The 20,688-nt window shown below is 43.0% G+C and overlaps 1 protein-coding gene across 2 annotated transcripts in view; it reads right to left on the bottom strand.

Annotated features, from left to right (window-relative positions):
* The window catches only part of dlk2 (delta-like 2 homolog (Drosophila)), a 78,667-nt gene that overhangs the window by 17,734 nt on the left and 40,245 nt on the right, over nt 1-20,688 (bottom strand). For both annotated transcript variants that reach the window (XM_039738852.1, XM_039738853.1), the window contains exon 3: nt 6,591-6,654. In XM_039738852.1, the coding sequence (XP_039594786.1) occupies nt 6,591-6,654 (64 nt within the window). The remainder of the gene's footprint in view (nt 1-6,590; nt 6,655-20,688) is intronic.

Below are 20,688 nucleotides of genomic sequence, written 5' to 3'. Positions count from 1 at the left end.
AAGGGTTTTTTTGGGAGTTTTTCCTTGTCTTCTTAGAGAGTCTTGGTTGGGGGGCTGACAAAAGGCAGGGCCTGTTAAAGCCTATTGCGGCACTTCTTGTGTGATTTTGGGCTCTACAAAAATAAACTGTATTGTATTGTATTGTAAAATGGTTAGAATGAAAACCTGTAGCTGCTGAGGCCCTTCAGGACCGGAGTTCAATCACCCATGCTGTAGATGGTGAGGCAGTGCTTGATACTGCTGCTTTTCAGTTTCAGGAGCCTGGGTTCAGTTCAGCCTAATCACTGTATTTGTGGGGTTTGCATCTCTCTCTCTTGGTCTTCATGGGTTTTGTTCCAGGTACTATGGCTTCCTTCTTACATGTATGTTAGAATAACTGAGGATTCTAAATTAGCCTAGCCCCTTATGAAGGAGTGGTATCTAATAATAATAATAATAATAATAGATTTTATTTATAACGCACTTTTCATTGACAAGATCTCAAAGTGCTACAACAAAAGCAATAACCACAAAATTTAAAAGTTTAAAAGACTAGATTAAATCAACAATCTCAGCAATTATATGCTTTCCTAAATAAAAAAGTCTTCAAATTTGCTTTAAAAATGTCCAGGTTTTGTGTATTTCTCAGTTCAACAGGGAGCTGATTCCAGAGCTGTGGGGCAGCAGAGCAAAAAGCTCGACCCCCCCATAGTACGGAGCTTAGTAAGGGGAGTATGAAGCTGCATGCTGCCAGATGATCTGAGGATCCGATTGGAAGTTTGTAAGTGAATCAAATCCTGAAGGTAAGAAGGTGCCTGGCCATAGATACATCTGTGGGTCAGTAGAAGAATTTTGTACTCAATCCGGAAGGAAACAGGGAGCCAATGAAGTGATTTGAGGATGGGAGTAATATGTTCGAATTTCCTTACTCTTAGTAGGACCAATCTGCAGTGGACTCGTGCCCTGACCAGACTTGATTCTTGCTCTGCACCTACTGTTGCAAGGATTGCTCTGACAATGGATCGAGGAATTGATGAGGAGACTAGTGGAAAGCATTTCCCAAACATGCACATCAAGTTAATTTGTGGATTTAAACAGGCTTGAATATGACTTTAAGTATTCGTGTCCAGCCATAGGCTGGTGTCTCATTCAGGGTTGGTGCCTCCCTTGTGCCTGACCCTGTTGAGAGTTAGATTCTGCCTCTCCATAGCCCCATATCTGCGAGTGCAGGTTATTTGTAATGGAACGATGCAGGCCACCAAGATTCTATAACAAACGGACTGCTTCTGGAACATAGAGCTGGTCAAAGTGGCAATCAATAGATTTAAAACGCCGTTCAGGGGCAACTGGGTAACAGACAACTCTGCGAAAAGACAACTCAGTGAAAAAACAACACGACGACATCCTTTACCAGTTAAGTAATAGTTAGGCTCAAAGAGATTTTTTAATGATATTTAAATGACAACGTAGGGCGCCGGAAAATCCACAGAATCACCTGCTTTATGAGAGTCCCGATATGTTGAGAGTAAAGATATTCCTTAAGCCGTACTCGCAGGTCACCCTTTGTATTCTAAATAACGTTATCATATGATTACAATCAATACAATTTATATAAACGATTAGCAATTTTGGTTGCAGAAGATAATGTAAAATAGAGTTTGTTCCATCTGCAGAATAAAGTTCGTTCGTCAATTATATAATTTCATTTTCAACATTTTAAATCATGTTTTCATTTAAATATAATTAAAAAATCTCTTTGAACCTAACAATTACCTAACTGGTAAAGGATGTCACCAAGTTGTTTCTTTGCTGAGTTGTCTTTTCGCCGAGTTGACTGTCACCCAGTTACCACCGAACCAACACCTTAAAATACAAGCAGAACATATTTGTCTTTACATCGTGGAAATAATTTTGTTTTAGTTCAATATACGTCCTGGGTTCAAACTCTTTATAAGTGTGGAATTTGCAGGCTTCCCATCCGTGTGGATACTTTGTCTTTCTACCACATCCCAAAATTGTGCAAACTCAGACAGATCAGCCACTTTAAATCAGGCCGTTGTTGTTGAGCGAGCGTGCCTTGTGGTGGACTGGTACCTGATCCTGGTTTAGTGCCGGCTCCCCATGGACTCTGCCCCCAAATAATTATAATTGAATGAAAGAAGGAAGTGCATTTGTAAATTACAAAATGAAATAAAAATAATCTGCTTGTAAAAATATACACGTGTGCACATGCACTTTCAGACTCAGGCCCTATAGACAGTGCCAGCTACTTCATTTCTAGAGTGCATCATGATACTTAGTAAGCTGGCACTTATATATACATTCCACTTGCATCTGTCACCTACTGTTGTGATTTATTATGTTTATATTTACCAGGCCCTAGATGAGCATGTCTTGAGTGCCTCCTGGTGTTTTAAAAATACTGGTTGTGCTCATAAAATTGACATTTTAGGACAGAACTAGCAGATGTGAAGCTCTTTAAAATTCTCCAGTGACGACAAGTCTTTGAATATAAGGTGTAAGTACTAAGAATAAACATGTCAGTGAACTAAGGGCTGCTGGTGGTGATCAGCCATCAATGCTATCGAAAAATTTGCTTCTATTCTGCGAATATTAGAGTAAAAACAGTGATATTGCTGCTGGGTTATGGAAAAAGAATTTTATTTGATTAATTCACACATCTGTTCATCCATTTCCTGAACCTGCTTGCTTCAATTAAGAGGCACAGAAGGCCAACGTTTGTCTTGGCCGCATTAGGTACAAGGCAGGAACTAATTTTGGACAGGGCAAGCCATCCCTTTAGGTAAAATGAGGTTAATGGTCCATGTTGTCAGGCCCAGAGTGTAATTAGTGTGTCTTTGTTTTACATTTTGTGCTTTGTGTTTCACTCTATCCATTATTGAACCTGCTTGATCCAGTTCATGATCACCAGTTCAGGCACTGGAGTCTATCCCAGCCACATCAGGAGCAAGACAAGAGCAAAATCTGTGTAGGATACCAGTCCTTCACAGGGCACACTCACCCACACTCAATCATGCCAGGCCAATTTAGAATTGTTGCTAATATAATGTTATTCTTAGTAAATTTGTTTCCAGAAAAAGGCAAAAAAAAAATCTCCTAATTAAAACACTGATTGGTTTATTGTACCAAAAAAGAATTATTTTCAAGTTAGAAAAAGGATTACTACACCTTTACAATTTAAAACACCTGCATCTTTGGGTTCCACACATGTTGATGCACCAAGAGCTGATGTACTCAGCCATGCAACTTTTGAATTGCCACCACCCTTACCCTCTGACAATTCCACAAAATCTGGTGCTACCTAGAGAGGATGACCATTGGTGTTTTGTTGTGTGGGTGTCACAGAGGGAGCCCACTTCACCTATAATATCTTCATCGTCCTCTTTTTCCTCTTTTTCTATTAGTCAGGTGTCAGACTGTACTCTTTCACTGACACTAATCATGAGACAATCCAACCCAGGGCTGACTGTTAAGAGAGTAAATGGAGTGTTTGGCAGCCAAGCAGGGGAGCAGATACAGCTTTCTGTTCATTCATTTTAAGTCTTATGCATTAATGTCCTTAATTCCTAAAATGTGTCTAAAGCTGAAGCAAAGTGATTACAAATATGTGTGACATTTACCCAAAAATACAACCTTTATGGATAGTATAGAGAATTTTTAAGTATTCAAAGTAACACATATTCATATGTCAACATATTGTGACCAATGGCTTCCGGCAAAGTAAGAGTTATATAAGTTAAATATGGAGCTTATGCCCCATACTTTTTATTCACTAAGTAATATGGGATTCCACCAATATTTACAAACCGAAGGTTAAGAATATGACAGGTAATTAAGAGGTGGTCATTCCTTGGGCCAGATGGCGAGCATGTCTCTCGGGTGAAGATAATGATGGCACGTGAGGAGTAGAAAGCAATTATGCGCATCAGAAAATATTGGTGGGGTAAGCAAAAAAGAGAAATGGAGGAGTTGGGTACTGGGAGTCAGATAATGATTAGAAATATGCATAGTGAGGTAGTCTTGTGATAAGAATTTCAATAAATATGAGGTTCCACCGGACTAATGGTGCTCACTTCACTGAACTGAGACAGCTTTGTGTTCTATGTACTGTAATAAAGTCTTATTCTGATTGCTCTTGCAGAAACTTTGTGTGTTTTCTTCCGAGTGAGAATGAGCTTTTCTCCATGACAATAGCAGTATTTTTGGATGGAAGACTAATGTGCCTAATGTGTGGAAGTTCTTCTTGCATGCATTGTGCTGTTCAGTCATTATGCTGGGTCTGGAACTCAGACTGTTGATCTACCACAGTATTTAGGCAGTTTTTCGCACTTTCCTGTGACATTTTTGGGCCAATGGGACATCAAACAGTAGTGACGATACCCTTCGCATTGTGGACACTGGCCACTCATTCCAGTTCCTATCTTTCTTGTCAATTTTTCCATTAGTCAATGTTTTATCCATGGCAACAGTCTCACAGGACGTGCCTCTTTCACTTACCACTTCAGCCTATGCTGACCTCAAACTCCTCTCCTTACTGGTTCCATTCAGTCATGTGGTAAGGCAAGCAGCTCAACAAATTTCATAATAGAGTAACTGATGGACAAAGTGCAATTAACCCTAAACTTTCCTATGCTCTACTACTATATGCTTTTATCACTATTGTATATTGAGGGCAGATAATGAGGTGTTTGTTAGAGGAATCAATGAGCATGTGACACACCATCTATGGTTAAGTGACCCACGTCCTGCTTACAGAGGATTCGAGGCATTATGCACATTCTGTTCCTTGGAGAGGGGCAAATCAAGGCAGGTGGTGGAACGGTCCTTACAGATGATGCTGCAGTTTTGACCCACTGGGTACGCTACTTTGAGCAGCTATTTAAGGCTGAGCCTGTGGCTAGGAAGTTGGATATTTCTGGGTCCATGGTTCTTCAGGCTGATCCTCCAATTAGCTGTGAACCAACCAATCACATTGAGATTGTATAGGTGGTGAACCAGCTGAGGGTAGGGAAGACTGCAAGACTTTGCTTCCATTTGGGAGATGGGCATCATCTCAACTGACTGGAAAACGGGACTTGTCATCCCTATCTGGAAAGGGAAGAGTGAACACCTGGATTGTGGCAACTACAGGGGGATAACACTGCTCTTGGTGCTGGGTAAGGTCCTTGCTAAAGTCATCCTCAATAGGAACCATGATCACTTGCTTACCTACCAGCAACCGGAGCAGTCTGGTTTCATGACTAAGAAGTCTATCATCAATCACATCCTGGCACTGATAGTTCTCATGGAGAGCAAATGCGAATATTGGCAGAGTTTCTTTGCAGCCTTTGCCAATTTCTGTAAGGCATTCGACTCAAGCTGCTCTGTGGGACGTCCTGAGATCCCCCCAAAGTTGCTGGATGTCATTGCTGGCCTGTACACTGGTACTGTGAGTGCTGTGCAGAGGGGAGGCAGAACCTCTGCATTATAATCAGTTGATTCTGGGGTTCTTCAGAGGTGTGTTCTTGCTCCTTCCTTGTTCAGTGCTTGTATGGACTGGGTGTTCGGCAGGGTCGTGGGGTCCAGCGGGTATAGGGCATCTGTTGGTGAAGAAAGATTTGCTGATCTTGACTTTACTGATGATGCTGTGATATTCGCAGAGTCAGTGGAGGCTCTGATGGGGACTCTCGAGAGACTGAGCGAGGAGTCTGAGTGTCTGGGTTTGTAAGTGTCCTGGATAAAAACCAAGACTTCTTGGGCAGAGCCATCAGCAATGTGTTTGGACGAATTTCCTTGTGCTTCCTTTCTTGCTATATGGTTGCAAGACATGGACGATGACCAGTGACCTGAGACAAAGACTGGACTCCTCTGGTACTGTGTCTCTTTGGCGAATCCTTGGGTACCACTGGTTTGACTTTGTGTTGATCGAGAGGTTGCTGTCAGAGTCCAGAATGAGGCACTTGTATTGTGAGGGAGCGTTAGTTATGGCACTACAACATGTGGGGCGATTCCCAGAGGGTAATCTGGCTCACAGGAACCTCATTGCTGAGGACCCAAGCGGCTGGACCAGGCCAAGGGTACACCCATGTAGCACCTGGCTGCGGCAGATTGATGGTCATTTCCACATGTCTGGCTTGGAGGTTGCCAACCAGGATCCTGAGCTGTTTCGTCGTGTTGTGGGTGCAGGAATGTTCTGTACCAGTGCATGCTCTGCGACCTGACCTGACTATTGTATTATGTGTCTAATAAAAACATGCCTAAGATGTAGGATACACACAGTATATAATTATTCATCCCCATATCAGCTGGAGAACACCTCAGCAAAGAAGAAAAGAAAGAAACAGAGAGAGGGAGAGAGAGAGAAAGGAAGTCCTAACCGCTTCAGATGCATTCATTCTACTGTTATTCATTGTGAGTTGCTTGTCACAGCCTAACATAGACTGTACATCGATTACTCAGTGCACACCAAGTATAACATCTTTATTTTTGTTCAGGTGTTTACATCATAACACAATCACATACAATGACCCAGCTTAGCATCCTCAACTAGCCTGGCAAACATCAGCAGTATAGCTCTTTATTTTAATGGTATGACTCTCAGTCCATCTTACCTACAGATGCCATTCTCGTCACAGTGCCCGTGACCAAGGTTGCAGCCTGGTTTGCACTCGACCCCTGAAAAATAGCAGTAAGCAGGAGGTTAGTCAGAAATACTATATATGGCTTGATGTCCAGCTCGGGCATCACTTGTTCCATGTCCTAGGTGTATTGTAATGTTAGAACATTATACCAGTTTTTTTAATGAGAACAAGGCTTTCAGCTGTTATTCATCTATCCATCCATCCATGTTCCAACCCGATGAATCCGAACACAGGGTCACGGGGGTCTGCTGGAGCCAATACCAGCCAACACAGGGCACAAGGCAGGAACCAATCCTGGGCAGGGTGCCAACCCACCGCAGGACACACACAAACACACCAAGCCCAATTTAGAATTGCCAATCCACCTAACCTGCATGTCTTTGGACTGTTGGAGGAAACCGGAGCGCCCGGAGGAAACCCACGCAGACACGGGAAGAACATGCAAACTCCACACAGGAGGACCCGGGAAGCAAACCCGGGTCTCCTAACTGCGAGGCAGCAGCGCTACCACTGCGCCACCGTGCCACCCTGTTATTCATCTAATTTATCCAAAATAACATCAAACTGAGCTTAAACATAGAGGTCTGCATTCCCATTGAAATCCCACAGTGCCCAACTCCAGGTTTTGCAGTAGAGGACTAAATGTGAGAGCTGTGAGCAAATGCAGGAGGTTAAGAGGCGGTCAGGGGTGTCAAACTCCGGGTGCTGGAGGGCCATAGTGGCTGCAGGTCTTCATTCTTACCATCTTCTTAATTAGTAACCAGTTTTGGCTGCTAATTAACTTCTTTTGCCTTATATTTAATGAAGTTGACTCGGGCCCCGTAGTTGTTTCTTTTTCCTTAATTATTAGCAGCCAAACAATAATGAGGCACAAAGCAAGCTGCCACATGACCAGCTCACCTGTGCCCATCACACAATATCTGAAAATAAAGAATGGTGAAGGTCTCGGTAAGGTTGATCTCTCAGATCACCAAAACATTTTGACGGTGTTCTTAGAAAAAACAGAAAATCAACAGTTTTGGAAATGTCTACTGTGGCAGAATGAGAGCAGCAACAAGCCATGGAATTAAATGACAGGTTTAATTAACAGAAAGAATCGGCTTCTCATTAAGAACTGGTTGGAGTGAAATTGGTTGGAGTTTGAAGCCCCAATTTAGCTGGTCACCTGTTGGCTCATCATTTAATGAAGAAACAAATCGATATCCTTCAATAAGGGCGCGTAAATAAAGGTGAGCTTCAAAAGGGCGACCTCAGTTGGGCTCAGCGAATAAAGGCAAATGCAACAAAATTATTACAGAAAATGTATTAGATAAAGGCAATGATTGAACGTATAAAAAGGCAAAAGCAAGAATATTAATACATCCAGTTAATTAATGCATGAACTTCTAACAAACTATTTCTAAAGCTCTCTATATTTCGTTGTTTTCTGCTCTTACTCATTGTTGTGTTACGCTTGAAGCTGTAGAATATGTGCAATGCCACGTAGATATTCGAGATGCGGTCTATTAGCATAATCAAGGACAATTGATTTAATTCACTCTGAAGTGTCTTTGTAGGTCTTCCTTGGCCTTGGAATAGGCCGGCCTGCAACGAGCTGTTCACATATTCCAGAGCCATTTGAACTAAATTATCTACGAATGCCTTTATTCGCCGCGCCCAATTGAGGTCGCTCTTTTGAAGCTCGCCTTTTTGTGTGCGCCCTTATTGAATAGAGCCAAACAAATCAACTCAGAAGACTGAATCCTTAAAAACAGGGCTATGAAAATGAAGGGAAAGGAAGTTAATTAGCAGTGAAAACTGATTAGGAAAATAGTTAGAATGAAAACCTGCTGCCACTGCGACCCTCGAGGCCTGGAGTTTGACATATGTGCAGTAGATGAACCACTGAGAAAATTGCCTATTGAAAAGTAAATACAGTGGTACTTCGGTATACGTCTGCTTTGGAATAAGTCCAACTTGGCATACGTCCTGTTTGGACGCAAAACATTTTGCTTGGTATACGACCTTTGTTTGGAATACGACTCACGTGCTAGAACATCGCGTGCTACCCTCTGTCGAGACAAAGCCACGACCGCCCACGAGCGTCAGTACGCCAGTTGCTAGCATTCAGTGAACAACCCGTGCTATAACTCTCTGTGAATTTTCACATAAATTTGAATTGATTGTTGAAAAGTATGAATGTGGCATGCGTATCCGGGACTTGGCTGCCGTATGCCGAGAACGACGGTATCTACGATTGTGAAAAACAAAGACGTTATTAAAAAGTAAAGTGAGGTTAAATTTTCATTTATTTCATCTAATTGCTTTTGTATTTATGTATTTTAGTATTAAGCAGTGTTTAAATTATTTTATACAACCCCATCAATGTATAATATGCCAATAACAATAGGATTTTTTTTCATGGGAACGGATTAATCATTTTCCCTTTATTTCTTATGGGAAAAATTCATTTGGTATACGTCCTGTTTGGTATAAGTCAAAGGATCTGGAACGGATTAAGGACGTATTTACCGAGGTACCACTGTAAATGATTTTAAATGTTATTTTACTGTTCTAATTTATCATTAATATTACGTTTTACTGTAAAACCACATGCAGTAGAAAAAGCAAAAGTTAGTGTGCATGTGTGTGCGATGCGGTATTGTCTCTGTGTTTTTTAACTAAGTTCTCAAATGCATTATCACAGGCATTATAGTGATAGTTGAAGTATTTTTTTTCCCTACAGATTCTGCTGTTTTAACAATCCACTTAGGCTTCGTGCCCAATTCATGAGAGGAAATTGGGTACGTGGGAGGAAATTTTGTAGGAGTGGGAGCAGGTGGATGGGAACAAGCAGAACTGAGATGGCACTTTATCAGGAGTGGCCTGAGAGAGCCTCACAGACCTCTACATTGAAGGTGCTACTATTTAGCGGATTACCTGTGTGAACATTCAGCCCGACTACAGACAGACACCAGGACACACAGAAGTCTAAACACACACTTTTATTTTCCCTTCCCCTGCACAACACAATACACAGTCCTTAACAGCACACACAGTGCACAAACCAACAAGAATACTGCTCACAGATACGCAGTCCTTTACTTTCTTTCTCTTCTCTTTTTGCTTCTGCCGCCTCCACTCCTCTCTCGCAAAGCTCTGTCCTCTGCCACCCGACTCCGGCTCCCTGACTGGAGTGAGGCGACCCCTTTTCTAATGTACCCAGATGTGCTCCAGATGCTCCCTGATGACCTTCCTGCAGCACTTCCTGGTGTGGCGGAAGAGCTGCAGTCTTGGGCTTAGCAAATGTCCAGGCACCCCATGGTGGTGGCCACGGGCTTCCAAGCTCTGTTCCCGTGGCCCCAACACCCATCAGGGCGACTGCCATCTCGTGTTCCTCTCTCTGCTCCTCTCCCGGTCGTTCCATCCTCCAGACATCCCAACTGGGCATGAGCCCCAGCCGTCCACCACACTTGGTAACTTATTCCACGTGTCTGTGGTTCACTGCATGAAGAAAATGTGTTTAATGTCTACATAAACAGGATTTGGAACACTGGGATGTTGTACAAACCGGATTCCAAAAAAGTTGGGACACTAAACAAATTGTGAATAAAAACTGAATGCAATGATGTGGAGATGGCAAATGTCAATATTTTATTTGTAATAGAACGTAGATGACAGATCAAACGTTTAATCCGAGTAAATGTATCATTTTAAAGGAAAAATATGTTGATTCAAAATTTCACGGTGTCAACAAATCCCAAAAAAGTTGGGACAAGTAGCAATAAGAGGCTGGAAAAAGTTAATTTGAGCATAAAGAAGAGCTGGAAGACCAATAAACACTAATTAGGTCAATTGGCAACATGATTGGGTATATAAAGAGCTTCTCAGAGTGGCAGTGTCTCTCAGAAGCCAAGATGGGTAGAGGATCACCAATTCCCACAATGTTGCGCAGAAAGATAGTGGAGCAATATCAGAAAGGTGTTACCCAGCGAAAAATTGCAAAGACTTTGCATCTATCATCATCAACTGTGCATAACATCATCCGAAGATTCAGAGAATCTGGAACAATCTCTGTGCGTAAGGGTCAAGGCCGTAAAACCATACTGGATGCCCGTGATCTCCGGGCCCTTAAACGACACTGCACCACAAACAGGAATGCTACTGTAAAGGAAATCACAGAATGGGCTCAGGAATACTTCCAGAAACCATTGTCAGTGAACACAATCCACCATGCCATCCGCCTTGCCAGCTGAAACTCTACAGTGCAAAGAAGAAGCCATTTCTAAGCAAGATCCACAAGCTCAGGCGTTGTCACTGGGCCAGGGATCATTTAAAATGGAGTGTGGCAAAATGGAAGACTGTTCTGTGGTCAGACAAGTCACGATTCGAAGTTCTTTTGGAAATCTGGGACGCCATGTCATCCGGACCAAAGAGGACAAGGACAACCCAAGTTGTTATCAACGCTCAGTTCAGAAGCCTGCATCTCTGATGGTATGGGGTTGCATGAGTGCGTGTGGCATGGGCAGCTTGCATGTCTGGAAAGGCACCATCAATGCAGAAAAATATATTCAGGTTCTAGAACAACATATGCTCCCATCCAGACGTCATCTCTTTCAGGGAAGACCCTGCATTTCTCAACAAGATAATGCCAGACCACATTCTGCATCAATCACAACATCATGGCTGCGTAGGAGAAGGATCCGGGTACTGAAATGGCCAGTCTGCAGTCCAGATCTTTCACCTATAGAGAACATTTGGCACATCATAAAGAGGAAGGTGCGACAAAGAAGGCCCAAGACGATTGAACAGTTAGAGGCCTGTATTAGACAAGAATGGGAGAGCATTCCTATTTCTAAACTTGAGAAACTGGTCTCCTCGGTCCCCAGACGTCTGTTGAGTGTTGTAAGAAGAAGGGGAGATGCCACACAGTGGTGAAAATGGCCTTGTCCCAACTTTTTTGGGATTTGTTGACACCATGAAATTCTGAATCAACATATTTTTCCCTTAAAATGAAACATTTTCTCAGTTTAAACTTTTGTTCCGTGATTTATGTTCTATTCTGAATAAAATATTAGAAGTTGGCACCTCCACATCATTGCATTCAGTTTTTATTCACGGTTTGTATAGTGTCCCAACTTTTTTGGAATCCGGTTTGTATGTAGGAAGGGTTTGCTGTGTTACAGCTGAGCGTATTTTCACTGTGAGTAATATAAAACATCAGTGTAGTGCTCTTTAAATTGCTGGGATGTAACAAGGGTCCAATCCTTCATAAGAAAAGTAAAAATGGCTTAACAGACTTTTTTGTTCAATTACTTTTAGCTATGCCTAAATGATTAGCCAATCATCAGAGTACAGTTCACTCCAGAAACATCACGAGTGGCTCCCGGAAAGATTATATAGGAATTTGCAGTCTCTCTAACAAAGCAGGAATCTGGAAAACTGCCCTGAAGACTTGACACATAATGACCGACCTCGGCCTTAGGGACTCGGGGACATCTAGAGGGCTTTTAGGTATGGTGTCCTTGTAAAAAAATGAAGAGCTGCCCCAACCTTAGCGGTGACTTCACGGCTTGTCTGGAAGTGCCCTTGAGAGGGGATTTAAAGCTGCCTTCTGACCAAACAACAAGTGGAGTTGAATGGATAGCAGAAAAATTACCTGCTGGGGAAAAAAGAGAGTCTAGGGTCTGACTGACATTAAGTTTCATGATGGGAGTGGAAGAAGAGATAAGAACTGAGCTGACGGGGGGACGAATGTGCAGAGAAATGAGAGAAAGTGGAAGGTGTAAGCAGGAGAAGACTGGTGCCATTTGATAGGCAAGTGGGCTAGCTAGCTACCTTCATCTATAGCCGTTTGTGAACGGTAAGCCTAGAGATGAGCAGGATTTGTTTTGCAATTTCATGGATTCAAAAGTAAAATTAAAATCGTTTATTACATTTGCATCTCACACAGACTAATGACATTAGTGCAATAGTAATATCAGACAAAAATACAATAGCATATATCTGTAATTACTACATATCACACCAGGCTCCTAAGTATTAATGTGCTTAATAAGAATAAACCAAATTAAAAAGGTGTACACGTATTTCTTGAAGTGCCATTAAATTGGCTGACACTATAACACATGATCCGAACCATTACTTTTCCTTTTGAACCCCCTTAATTACTGGTGGGTTGTTTATCTGACAGATTAGTCATTCGGGATTATCTCTGTGTGCTGCCGTCTCCTAACCATAGCCACATGTCAATTACTCATTTGCAAAAAAGAAGCAATTTAACAAAATATTGGAGTCCTCCTTGAACCTGCAGGGTGCCATTTGCTCAACTGGCAGTTTATCAAAGCAGCTTGTAAAATTAGATTTTCATTACCACTCTGAAATGTTAACTGTCTGATATATCAAATGCACAGTTTGAAATGTGGTCGAGGATTTTGGAATACACCTTCAGTGAGCTTAAAAACCGACAATTGTGAGAGGCGACGATGGAGTTATCTTTTTTATGTTTTATTTTTACAGGGAAGTCTAATGGTGCTGTGGTTAACACTGCTGCCTCATGGATCCAGCATTCTGAGTTTGAATCTCGTGTTTACTTGCCGTCTAGTGTCTGAGTGGTTGGTAGGGGTGGCACGGTGGCGCAGTGGGTAGCGCTGCTGCCTCGCAGTAAGGAGACCTGGGTTGGCTTCACAGTCCTCCCCGTGTCTGCTTGGGTTTCCTCCTACAGCCCAAAGACATGCAGGTTAGGTGCATTGGCAGTCCCTAGTGTGTGGGTGTGTGTGTATGCGTGCCCTGCGGTGGGCTGGCACCCTGCCCGTGGTTTGTTTCCTGCCTTGTGCCCAGTGTTGGCTGCAATTGGCTCCAGCAGACCCCCGTGACCCTGTAGTTGGGATATAGCGGGTTGGATGATGGATGAGTGGCTGGTGTTTGGGCCCTCTGTTTTATTTTTTTTTATCACATTTAAAAGATGTGTGATTTCACCTAATTGGCGTAAAATAACTGGGAGAGTACGAGTGTGCTTAAGTGGGCACAGTGATGGACTGGCGCTTCTCCCAGGACAGGCTCCAGTCAGGCAATCTATACTGCCAAAGGCTACCTGTTAGCCCTGAATTAGATTAAGAAACTTTTGGATTATATATTTTTATATCTTCTGGCTATTGAGCTTCTGCTGATGACCCCTTTTCACAGATTTCAGTTGCTGATATTTAACTACGAGAATGGCAGTTGTGTCTTGTAACTGCAGTGCCCTGGGTTTTTAAATCCCAGTTCAGTCTTTGTCTATGTCGGCTCTGCACAGATTTCCTATGCCAGCGTGGATATTTCTCCAGGTACTTTACTTTTCTGCCACACCTCGTATTTTAGGATGTGGCAGAAAAGACAATGAGACTGATTTTTTATTTACCAAAGTTTTTCTTTTTTTCAAACATCAATGTTATCCCCTTCAAAGTAGTTCCCTTGGGCAGCTACACACCGATGGAGACGTTGTTCCCACTGTTGGTAGCAGCGCTGGAATTCTTCAACCGGTATGGTCTTCAGCATGTCCGTTACACTCTTTTGGATGTTTTCTAAAGTCCCGAAATGACGTCCTTTGAGGACATTTTTCAGTTTAGGAAAAAGGAAAAAGTCACACGGACTGAGGTCAGGTGAATAAGGGGGCTGGGGAACCACAGGAATGCCTTTTGAGGTCAAAAATTCGGTTATGGAGAGGGCAGTTTTTCGGCACCATTTTGGCACAGACCTTTCGCATGTGCAAATGTTCAGTCAAAATTTGATGAACGGTAAATCTGTTCAAATTTAATTGTTCACTCAACATTCTTAATGTTAAACGACGGTCTGATCTCACAAGAGTGTTCACACGTTCCATGTTTTCATTGGTTTTCGAAGTTGAAGTCCTCCCTGAACGGTGTTCATCTTCAACGTGTTTTCTGCCTTCCAAAAATGATTTGTGCCAGCGAAAACTTGAGCTCGGGATAAAGAATGTTCCCCATAGGCCTGTTTTAACTTTTCAAACGTCACACTTGCCGTTTAATGGCACAACGTTGCTCCAAATTCCGCTGCTCCATTTTGCGTGACGCACAACCAAAAACACAACTTCGCTAATAGCAGTCACAAAAATCACGTAGTTAACGGAAGGAGTTGAAACTCGCACTGAGCTATGGGAGGGTACTGATACACGTGCTCTATCAAGGACAACAGCGCAGCGTTGCCAGATCGCTTGCAGTGTTGCCAGTCTCATTACTTTTCTGCCACACCTCGTAGTCAGCTCTAGATTGGCCCCATGTTGGTGGTACGCATGTGCACCTTTCTCATCCAAGTCAACAGGATTACATAGGTTTGATAATTGATCGATGAGTGAATGGCTGTTGAGATCTTGTGGTATGGCTTGGCCATCAGGTAAACATTTTTGAAGAGACTAGAAAATGGAGCACCAAAATAGTGGAAGGAAAAGGTATTTGACTGCCTTAGGAACCTTTTCTAATGAACTTGAAATTAAGTCTTTTTAAAGAGTTTAGTCCGCATACTTGGACACTGGTGTATTGCCACACCATTTTAAGTAGGGGAGAAATGAAGATGTCATGTGATAGGACTGGGACGATGCGGGTTCTGCTCCAGGCTCCCATCCCCATTTTGGGAGCCCTTGAACCCAACACCGTCGGTAATGTCACCGGATGAGCTGGACAGTGAAGAAACAACAAAGCAATGGGATGGTGCGAAAAAGTGCAGAAGTGCTTTTATTAAAAACAAACCTAATACAGTGTCCAAATAAATAGTGCAGTGTTCATAATTAAATAAATAGTCCATTAAAACCAGTGGAAAATGTGGAGGTTAAAAATACAATAAACAGATCCAGTTAAAAACCAGGTTAAAACAATGGCTGGAAGCAGTCCTTTTTAAAACAAAGCCCGGTGCCTTCTTCTTAGTGGCCACTCCCCCGCTTCCAGGCTATGTACCTTCTCCATTGGCCTCCCGATCCCTGGCTTCGTTTAGCCATCTGCCAGACCGAGACTCGGTTTTCCCCCCCAACGGCCAGGACGCTCACGCTGGGGTTCCACTCCAAATCTCCGACTCCCGTTGCCTTCACTGCGGCGAGCCAACCTTCTCTCGGTCACTCCTGCTCCACACCAGCGCTCAGCAGGAGCGACCACTACCGTCGGCCCTCAGGTGTCGGCCAAACACCCCGCTAGTGCCCACCTCTCCCAACTGCCTGCAAACATCTGCGAGTCAGCGCTCTCTCGCTCTCTTGTTTCCAGCTACCTTCTTCCTTAACCTCCATTCACTTTTTCTTTTTCTTCCCCCTCCACACTCGCACCCCGATTATACATAACAGGGACGTGGATCAGGTGTGCGATTAGCAGCAATTACGGATGCGGATGACTCCTCACCTGTGCACTTAAGTGAGGACCGACCGCATCACGAAGCACCCAGGAACTGCTCCGGCCACACTAAAAGCCGCGAGTGCGGCGACTTATTTATTTAAAAAGTGGCCTTTTCAATCTGAGCTGTGGACCGGCTATACCTCAAGGACACCACAAATTCCCTTCTGGCAGTGTGATTACATCACATAAATAATTGGGCAAAAAAAAGGAACAGAAAGGAATTCAGGAGATTAAAAACCTAAGATTCACCACAGTGGCAGGTTTAGCCCAAAGATGTACAAATCAGATCTTGTGCCAAGTGCTGCCAAGATAGATTCCATTCTCCATGACCCTGAACTAACCCTGAAAGTTTCTTCCGAGAAGATACGTCTCGCGTTCCTGGTTTCCTTATAATATGTACCAGTAACGGCGCAGTGCACGATAACGTGCCGTGAATACACTTGACTTGACTATTCCTAGTCTTCATCCTCTTTCTCTGCACGTTTATCATTCGTTTGCTCAGAGGTTGATGCGCTTGCTCCTTACTGAGCAGCTCTTCTTTTCTCCACCCTAGTCGCCCGCTTCTTCTCTTTTTCTGTTGCCTTTATTTCATGTTAAAACTGATTAAGTCCGTGTTTGTGCTGCAATTACTTAGTACGTTTGCCTTAATTTTTCACTTAAGCTGGCACTTAAGTGTTCAATCTGCCTCAAGAAAGATTTAAGATATGAAGAGGTAGGGGAAGTGACGGCAAAGGTGGCAGGGATGAGAACGGCACCCGTACACATGCAGTGCACGGCTGCCATGCTGGCTGCTGCCGACAGTTGATTCTACAATACAATAAAATAAAAATAAAAATAGGAATAACCTTACAGGTCAATCATCACCCCGAAAGCAGATAGTAGACGTCACGTAGTGTATGTGTACCAAATTTCAGGTCAATCGTGCAAACGGTTTGTGAGCTACAGGTGATTTAAAATCCTGGACAGACAAACGGAGAGCCACGGTAGCTGTCGTAAGTGGATTCGTAAATATGGACTTAAAATTTAATGACAAATATGCAGTTTTTCTTAGATAATAAGAAAAATTAACATTGTAACATTACATTTTATGCCAGCTAACTACATAACATAATGTGCAGATGTTCGCTGACGACACTGCTATCGTGGGCGGCATCAGGAGTGGGCAGGAGGAGGAATATAGGAACCTAATCAAGGACTTTGTTAAATGGTGCGACTCAAACCACTTACACCTGAACACCAGCAAAACCAAGGAGCTGGTGGTGGATTTTAGGAGGCCCAGGCCCCTCATGGACCCTGTGATCATCAGAGGTGACTGTGCAGAGAGTGCAGACCTATAAATACCTGGGAGTGCAGCTGAATGATAAATTGGACTGGACTGCCAATACTGATGATCTGTGCAAGAGAGGACAGAGCTGACTATACTTCCTTAGAAGGCTGGCGTCTTTCAACATCTGCAATAAGATGATCAGACGGTTGTGGTGAGCGCCTTCTTCTACGTGGTGATGTGGGGAGGCAGCATAAAGAAGAGGGACGCCTCACGCCTGGACAAACTGGTGAGGAAGGCATGGAGCTGAACATTTTGACATCCATGGCAGAGCGACGGGCGCTGAGCAGACTCCTGTCAATCATGAAGAATCCACTGCATCCACTGAACAGGATCATCTCCAGACAGAGGAGCAGCTTCAGCAACAGACTGCTGTCACCGTCCTGCTCCGCTGACAGACTGAGGAGACCCCACACTATGCGACATTTCAATTCTACCCGGGGGGTAAACATTAACATTATACAAAGTTATTGTCTGTTATCTCTGCATTGTTATCACTCTTTAATTGAATATTGTTCTTTATCAATATGCTGCTGCTGGAGTATGTGAATTTCCCCTTGGGATTAATAAAGTATCCATCCATCCATCCATCCATTTTCTAACCCGCTGAATCCGAATACAGGGTCACGGGGGTCTGCTGGAGCCAATCCCAGCCAACACAGGGCACAAGGCAGGAACCAATCCTGGGCAGGGTGCCAACCCACCGCAGGACACACACAAACACACCCACACACCAAGCACACACTAGGGCCAATTTAGAATCGCCAATCCACCTAACCTGCATGTCTTTGGACTGTGGGAGGAAACCCATGCAGACACGGGGAGAACATGCAAACTCCACGCAGGGAGGACCCGGGAAGTGAACCCGGGTCTCCTAACTGCGAGGCAGCAGCGCTACCCACTGTGCCACTGTGCCGCCCAAAGTATCTATCTATCTATTTAATTACTTTTTTTGTTAATAATAAGTAGCATTCCACAGCGCTGTTGAAGACATTCAACAAAATCAGTCCACTTAGAGCCAAGTTGCTTCGGGTGGACAGATAGACAGACATGATGACAACAAAGAGTAAGGCAGGACACCTAAACTTCAACTCATATAAGTTGTTTTTTTTTTTTCAAAACAGTTTATGACATCTTATTACCCTACACAAGTTGCCTTATATTAGCTTATGAGGAGATGAAGTGAAGAAGCCTCGTTTCCTTCTGGCATGGTAGGTACAACATGTACAAAGCCAGTCCCATCCACCATTACCTTGAGCCATATACTGTAGTGGTTATCTTACATTATCTTAATTAGCATCCAAACACCATGCTGAAGGCAAATTTGTTTTCTAGGGAGCTCAGGTGCTGCAGATACCCAGCCTGAAAAATGCTAAAGCTTTTCAAAGAAAAATAAAAGGTAAAATAAATAGGATTTTATCATTCTGCTTCAGGGCGTACATTCCTAAAAGCCCTTAATCATACAGCATGCATTAGATGAAATGCCGTGCCTTGTTAATTAAATCCCACCTTGGAGATCTTTGTTGAACTCAAAGACAGCTTTATCTACGATATCCCGCACCAGGGAGCGGTTTTGTACATGCCTCCCTGCTGTGTAAATAGCTGTCCTCAAGGGGTTTCTTTTTTCACAATTTTTAATTTTCTTGCCAGAACATTTCTTCTCTTACAAGAATAACAGCTTGTTTACAGGTTCTTCTGGCTAAGGTTTCAGATTTTCTTGAAGTGAGACGTCAGAGCAGCCAGCGTACAGTAATCTATGAAATAGCTGAAGATGGAGCAGTGGATAAAAGCTGCATGGCAGCATTTGATAAATGATAACTGAGCTTCTAAGAATCTTTTATTGGCCCTGGAATTCAAGATGCAAGCTGGCATTGAGTGTGGTGCAGCAGGAACGACAGCAATCTGCCGCTGAATGCCTAGTAGTTCAAGGGGAGGAGGATGAGGAGGAACAGCCATTTAGAAATGGCCTTTTAGTCATTGTAGGCAATTTACAAAAAGTCTTATCTTTTTGTTTTTAATTTTGCCAAATTGGAAACAAGCCTCATTTTTCTTTTTTGTTTTTGATTTGCATTTAATTAATGCAGCCATTTCTATTTCCCTCTAAGCCAGGGGTGTCAAACTCCGGGCCTGGGTTGCCGCAGTGGCTACAGGTTTTCATTCTAATCAGTTTTCACTGCTAATTAACTCCTTTACCCTTCATTTCAATAGCCCTGATTTTAAGGATTCAGTCCTCTGAATTGATTCTTTTCTTCATTAAATGACAGCCAAACAGAAATGAGACGCGAAACGAGCCAGGGGATTTCAAACTCCAACCAATTTCACTCCAACCGGTGTCTTAATAAGAAGCCAATTCTTGCTGTTAATTAAACCCGTTATTTAATTCCATGGCTTGTTGCTACTCTCATTCTGCCACAGCCCACATTTTGAAAACTGTTGATTTTTCTGTTCTTTCTAAGAGCACCATCAAAATGTTTTGGTGACCTGAGAGATCAACCTTACTGAGACCATCACCTCTCTTTAATTTCAGATATTGTGTGATGGGCACAGGGGAGCTGGTCATGTGGTGGCTTGTTTTATGTCTCATTATTGTTTGGCTGCTAATTAAGGAAAAAGAAACTACTAAGGGGCCTGAGTCAAGTTAATTAAAACTAAAGCAAAAGAAGTTAATTAGCAGCAAAACTAGTCACTAATTAAGAAGATGGTTAGAATGAAAACATGCAGCCACTGCGGCCCTCGAGGACCAGAGTTTAACACCCGTGCTCTAAGCTATCCAAAATGACACCTTTTATTGGCTAACTAAAAAGACGACAATATGCAAGCTTTCAAGGCAATGTAATTTACATCTAGCCTGTAGAAGGGGCCCGAGTCGCCTCGAAAACCTGCATATTGTCATCTGTTCAGTTAGCCAATAAAAGGGGTCATTTTGCTTGACTTCTCACTACATTCATAATGGCTAACATGGCACAACACCCTAGTATCTCTAAGCCAGGGGTGCCCAATGCATCGATCACGATCGACCATTAGATCGCAAAAGTAGTGCAGGTAGATCATGTTGCATTCAAAATGTAAGTCTATCATATAAGCTCCCTATGGCATTTGCCACTTGATTGACATACAGGGCGGCCCGTCTGAGATCTCATTTCTTCTCACACACTGGTCATCCAGCACGCACGATCAAACGCGCGAGCTACTGCAAAACTCCGGCTATCTAAGTGATCTAGTTAGCCTTCCAATTTATATCGACTAAAGAAGGGATTTAAAAAAATTGTCTAGGGAGGGTATGGGATGGATGTGGAATTGGAAGAGGATTTTTTTCTCTCACAATGTCACAACCGAAGTGCGTTTGTCTGATCTGTCAATCTATCATTGCTGTTCCAACGAAGGAAAATGT

Source organism: Polypterus senegalus, chromosome 16 (genome assembly GCF_016835505.1).
Source record: "Polypterus senegalus isolate Bchr_013 chromosome 16, ASM1683550v1, whole genome shotgun sequence".
In the NCBI taxonomy this organism is placed as follows: Eukaryota; Metazoa; Chordata; class Cladistia; order Polypteriformes; family Polypteridae; genus Polypterus; species Polypterus senegalus.
The sequence above is the reverse complement of the archived record's forward strand: the minus strand, read 5'-3'. Positions and strand labels throughout refer to the sequence as shown.